The sequence below is a fragment of the Adiantum capillus-veneris genome, chromosome 20, assembly GCF_014529385.1.
Source record: "Adiantum capillus-veneris isolate H3 chromosome 20, ASM1452938v2, whole genome shotgun sequence".
In the NCBI taxonomy this organism is placed as follows: domain Eukaryota; kingdom Viridiplantae; phylum Streptophyta; class Polypodiopsida; order Polypodiales; family Pteridaceae; genus Adiantum; species Adiantum capillus-veneris.
The window spans coordinates 49,659,890-49,666,291 of NC_140950.1; the positions used below are offsets into that span (position 1 = coordinate 49,659,890).

The 6,402-nt window shown below is 42.4% G+C and overlaps 1 protein-coding gene across 1 annotated transcript; it reads right to left on the bottom strand.

Annotated features, from left to right (window-relative positions):
- Positions 1-4,532: 4,532 nt before the first annotated feature.
- Positions 4,533-4,838, bottom strand: LOC147432491 (uncharacterized). Its single transcript, XM_086493003.1, has one exon. It carries the CDS (start codon positions 4,836-4,838, stop codon positions 4,533-4,535), a length of 306 nt encoding a protein of 101 aa, XP_086349129.1.
- Between the last annotated feature and the right edge of the window lie 1,564 nt (positions 4,839-6,402).

Sequence of the window (6,402 nt, forward strand, 5' to 3'; positions counted from 1 at the left end):
GGGCATCTGTGGGAGGACTTGTGTCATAGATCCCGACCCAGCAGCTCTTGAGATGGGCCACTAGAGACTGTGGGCTTGGGAGAGCTATCCACTGGCACGAGTACAGTGGGATCCTGGAGAGTGGCTTTGGAGGGACCCTTTCTCCTCAACAGACCATCCAAGTGTCCCTTTCTTTCAGTACACTGGTCGACTGGGACGTCACATACCGGCAGCGTAGAGAGAGGCTTGTCTTGCTACAGTACCTCATTGGTAGGAGGAGGGTCTCACAGCTGAGTTCTTGGCAGCTTTTTGGGAGAGGTTGTGGAACTCCAGAGAGCCGAGGCGAGTCACTTTGTTCCAATGGCTAGTTGCACACCGAGCTACACTAGATGGGAGCTGGCTTGTATATAGTGGTCTCTCGGCCGCATGTGCATCTTGTGACCACCTTGTGGAGAGTCAGTGTTACTGTCTTTGGGACTATCCTTTGGCAAAGCAGTTGTGGCTTCGTGTTATTCAGCAATGCCAGCTCTTTCTACAGCTTGGCAGTATACTTGGGGGGGCAGCTTCTTGGCCCACTCTCACGGGCCCGGCATTTAAGTTTGAGCTATCCTCCAGCAGCCGGATGATAGTGATGCAGGGGGGTCGACCTACACTCCAGCCTGCTACAGAGCTTACTCCACAGGAGTGTAGTGAGAGAGAGGAGTGTTGGGAGCTCATCAGCGGCCTGACACTCTGGTTCATATGGAGGGCCCATTGCTTCTGCATCTTCGAGGCTCGCCGTGTACCACCAGCAGAGACTGTTCGGGATCTTTGGCTAGAGCTAATCCGTACTCTCAGAGGAAAATTCTGAGACTCCAGGGCAGCTCCGACCACATGCGGGAGCGCAGAGAGGATTTCCTTCGACTCTGGCGTCCTAGGACTTTTTTCACCATGGTCCAAGGTGTGCTCAAATGGCACTATCGTCCACCTATGTGGCTTTTCCCACCTCCCATCTCTTGATTTAGCCTCATTGTACATATGTTGTTCATTCATTGGGAGAGTCTCCCCATCATGATTGTTGTAGCCCTCTTTTGTAGAGGTGGTTGTAGCCCTATGGGCTGTTTCATTAACTAATAGAAGGATCTTTTTCTCGGAAAAAAAAAGTGCAACCGAATCATTAACCTTCTACCCATCAAATAGGTAGCTCCATCACGTTTTCCAAGAAAAACGTGCATTTGCAAAAGGCACATCAAATTTTCCAATCCATCTTCTCGAAGAAACATAGCCATAGAGACCTCCTTTAAAAGTGAAGAAGAAAATTCTACTCCTGTCCAAACACTTCGCTCTGAAGAAGAAGCTGGAAATGAATAACTCCCACTTTGGATCTAACAACCGCATGCGTGCGTCCCCTTGCGGAGAGGCACGAGAACATGACTCCATCTGGGAAAACCAAAGCAATCCAACACTGCTACACATCTTGAAACCTCCATCGGGGTCCCCTCGGTGAAGAGAGGTTGCGGTAAACAAGGATAAAGATAGGGAAGTCGTAGACGAGGATCCAAGGCCTCCACATATCCAAATTTGCCCCAAACTTGGAGAAAACCAGAAAAAAACAGCAAGCTTCTTCTCTCTCAATCAAGCCCAAAACCGCACCAGATCAACCAAATCCCAGCATCCAAGGTGGTCATATCACCATAGGACTCTGATACCATGTCAAAGGTGGCTAAGAAAGATGCAACGAAGACAAGAACTAGCTCGAGGATCCGGTGGACACTTCCACTCCAATCTAGAACACTTGTAATGACAAACACATGAACAAGGTACACCTGCCGAGAAGAGAGATCACTGAGGTAGAGAGAGAAAGGACATCTAAGAATGAGAGAGAGAGAGAGAGAGAGATCTGGAGGCTCTCCATGCTGATAAAAATTTGCTTGTACAAGTGACCAAGGGTGGTCTGGCATAGAGCTAACAAGCCTCATGGCTAGACCCAAGGTACACAATTGCAATTGCTACCGAAAAGGGTGGTCCAGCATAGAACTAACATGTCTCGTACAAGTGACCAAGGGTGGTTCGAACTAACATGCCTCATGGCTGTAGCCGAGGTACACACAACTACGATTCTTACTGACACTGCCAACTGCTCCTGTGCACGAGACCACTGACATGGTCTTTACATGGGCTAGAAACACCAACATAGATATCGAGAGAGATATTGGAAGCCCTCAAGGTTGGCCACTGCAGGGCTCCCCTCCAGATGGCTAAATATCTATGCTCTCCTAGGCCGGCATCGTGGTAGAGATCTCTGCATGGGCCAAAAAATGCCAGGGCTGCCAGCAAAAAACGCTGACATGGCTAGAAGCTTGCTGCCTAAAAATGATGAGGAGAGGGCTGTCCAAAAGCACTGGGCTGCCCCCCTCCTGTCCCCATTAGGGGAATTTTGAGGTCATTTTTGTGCCTTTTAGCGTGTAGAGAGAGAGTGGTCTCAACCAATGGTTGAAGAGCTTCAGTTACGGAACCTCTATTTTTGAAAACTCACAAAAAAAGCAAATATTCTATCTTTACCGCAACTTTGAGCTGGTAAATAGCAATGTAAACAAGTAAAAGTGCAAAGGCATTCAATAGCTGTCGCTTTTAGAAAGACGTACTTCTCATATTATATTGTTTTCATTTTGCACGTCGTCATCATAAAACAACGTTTGGATTCTATCTCATGATCTTTTCCAGATTTGAACCGTTTTTTGCACATTCTGCTTATTCTTCTCTTGAACTCAGGCTAAACTTCTCTGCTCATTTCTTTTTTCACCATGGAATCTTCATCACGATCAAAACGACCAAGAACTTCCATTGAAGCCATTGTCACTTACAACACGACTGATCAAAATGGAGAATGGATTCCAATAACTATACACAAAGGAACGTGGATACTGATGCAACAGAACAAGAGAATAAAGTCTTCCACCAAAAACTCTTTCTTGGCGGGATGGAAGGGCATTGTTAAAGATTTCAGCTTTGGCGACAACAAAAAATCAATCAAAGAGGTGCTGGTGCAGCATGTGTACATGCATAAAGATCTGCATATTGACTCAGAGAGTTCTGCTTTGCCATTACATAGACCAAACTGTAAGTCTCTTAACTTAAATTCTTATTTGTAATGCATGTTGTATAAGGTTATTTGTTGTACAGATTTGTATCCTTCAAACATTATGGAATGGCAGCCAGTAGAATGTGTTATAAATATTCTGGATGTGTGTCATGGATCAATTGGTGAAGAAATATACAAGGGAAGGACTAAGGGTTCATTGGCAGAGAATGGAATATTCTTCTTTGACCATTATTATGTTCCACCTAGAAGGACTGGAGAACTTGGAGCCACAACTAAGCTAGACTTGCTTGATTTCAAAAGTGGAGAATGGTCACTCCCTAGCTCAAATACAAGTGAGGGCTACAGGTGCAAACTGTTTTGTGAGATTCAAAAGTGTTTGAAAGCAAACATAGCAAGCAAACAGAGTAGAATTTCTATATTCATGCCCATTACAGTTTTTGTAGACTTCTTCTCTAATGTTGAAGTTAGAAAATCTAGAACAATGTTTTCAGTGAAGACTTTAGACTCAGCAAATATACTTGAATTTGTGGATGAGGGCTGGAACACCAAAACAGTGAATGGAATCACTTGTAATGTGCAAGCTGGCTCAATTGCTTGCAAATACATGATAGGGACACAAAACTTCATTATGTCATTTTATTACAGAAGATGGCACTATGTTGGTGGTCAGCTAACTCCACTTGATCAAGACATGGAGGACTTCATTGACAGCCCAATACAAGACATTGATATATGGGTAAACAATGAGCATCTGTCAATTGTAAAGATAAGAGGCATGTGTAGCTTACATCAATTGAGATTGGACCTGCAAAATGATGAAATTGAACTGCCCACAACATTCTGCTTTCAAATAAATGGTGGAAAGGTAACTGTTATCCCTAAAAGTCTCGTGTTCTCTTATTGGTTCTTTATTTAACTTGGGCTGTTTTTGTAGGTATCAAAAAGGAATGAAAAGAGGCTACAGTGCAAGGACATCTTGGATGGCATTGTACATTTGGTGCCTTGAACATCCTTTAAGGCAATTTTGTAACACATGACCTGCAAGGATCTTATTTTGTATCACATGACCTGCAAGGATCTTGTTTTGTATCACATGACCTGCAAGGATCTTATTGAAATAAAGATCTAAAAGGATCTTTATTTTGTTATTGAAATGCAACTTTTCCAAACATCAATGATTTTACTTCAATGATTTGATTTTGTAACAGAGTCTTAAAACAAGATGATCAAAATGTATTCAATTTCAAATATTTGCAATTACATAGACAATTGGATACAAGTGGGCTATAGAATAGACAATTGGATACAAGTGGGAAGCTTGATACAAGTGGGCTACAATTAGATACAAGTGGGAAGCTTGATACAAGTGGGCTGCAAAAAGCTTGATACAAGCTTGATACAAAAAGCTTGATACAAGCTTGATACAAAGGGCTATAGAATAGACAATTGGATACAAGTGGGCTACAAAAAGCTAGAATAGTTTTCTGCCAGGAGTTTTCCTGTCCCTAGGGGTTGGTGCTTTTGCAGTGGGATCTTTTGTCCTAGGAGATTTTCTTGTGGGTTCTTTGGTAGGAGGGCTTGAGGGCTGCTTCCTCTTTCTCTTATCATCCATCTCTTCACTTGCCTTTTCCTGCTCACCACTCTCTTCTTCCTCTTCACTTCCCTTTTCCTCTTCTAGTTTTGCTTTCCCCTTTGCCTTTTCTAGCTTTGCTTTCCCCTTCTCTTCAGCATCATCATCTTTAAATACCTCTTGCAGTCGTCCATTTTCTTCAATCATATACTTGATAATCTTTGCTCTTGTCAACCATACATGGTTCTCACTATAGCACTCTCTGTTGATCTATACAAGGCAATAGAAAGCAAGTTTTAGGAACAATAAAATGAGCAAAAATACAGCTAGCAAATATGAAATATGCTATACTTCTATATTCTGATTGTCATTGCAGTATATGAAGTCCAAGAGGAGCTTGGCATTTGTCACTACCCTCCATCCACATGAATGGCTTTTAGGCTGGATTGGAACCTGCAACTCATTACATGTATTTATGGGAAAAAATATTTGAGGATAATCCATTGAAGTGAACAAAGCATAAAGAATTCCAACCTTCACAACTGAAAATTGGATTTCAGTCAGCATCTTTGGCATGGGTGGACAATTCTCCAGTGTCTCTATAAATCTTGTAGCAACACTGTCCAAAATTCTTTATTAAAAGTATGTGCTTGAGGTTCTGCTTGTGGTTTACAAAATGTGTCTGCTACTATACTTACAATTTTGCTTGACCATGTACTCCAGCAAGAGAATTGACAAAGTAGCATTTTCTTTTCACAATATCAATTGCAATTAAACTCCAATGTGAGCTATAAAAACAAGCCTCGGTTAGCCTTCTAACATGAATAAGTAAATTCTCTTCACAAGGTGTAGGTAGGAAACTTACCTCTCATGATAAGGAATCAAGAAAATTTCACAGATTTCCAAGTCCACATGAATCAACCACTTTGTGAGCTCTCTAATATTTGTCTCTGTCCTGAGAAAGTGGGAGATAGAAGGGTCTAAAAATTCCACCTTTTGTTGAAGGTCTGGCTCATATGTATGCATCATTAACCTGGTACAAGATATTGTTATATAAAGAGTTCTTGCTATAAACAAAAATACATAGGAAAACAAAAACAACCTGAGGCATGTGATAAGGAGTGGAGAATTGATCTCCTTGGTCCAGTCCTTGAGAATTTCCAAGGTCTCAGAGTCAAGTGAATTGTAATCCTCCCTAGGATCCTCCTCACTGAATAGAGCGACAACAAAACCAGTAGGATTGACACTCCTCAAGAGGGGCACTAGTTGAGGTTCCAACAGGTCAAGCTCCTTTCTCTCTGCAATTTCCTTGTCTTCCTTTGCTCTCTTTTTCCTTTCCTTTTCCTCTTCTTCAGTAATATCAACTACTCCTACTTCAGGCTCCTTGGGCTTCCTCCATGGAGGAATGTTGAGAATATTAAAGGCCTTAATATCATGCATAGGGACAGGCTCCAACATTCTTGAAAACCTGTATCTCAGCCTCCTGAGAGTGATCATGTCTTTGTCCATCAAAGTAACCCTATGGGCATGAGCTGCACACATATAGGCATCTTGGAAAAGCTCAATCATAAAGTCCTCAGAAGCCTCTTGGATACATGCCAATGGAGTTCTAGTCCACCTCATGTCAATCTTGTACTCCTCTGCAACTTGTCTGCATAGTCTTTGGAAGGGCAGTTTGGGAATTGCAAGATTGATGGCCTTTATGGCCTTCCTTATCTCTCTTAGACATTTGACCCCCTGCTTGAACTTTCTCTTTGTAAGGAGAGGCTTA

What these genes read in the sequence shown, in the direction of transcription:
- LOC147432491 (XM_086493003.1), bottom strand. Translation starts at nt 4,838, where the DNA reads ATGATTGAAGAAAATGGACGACTGCAAGAGGTATTTAAAGATGATGAT.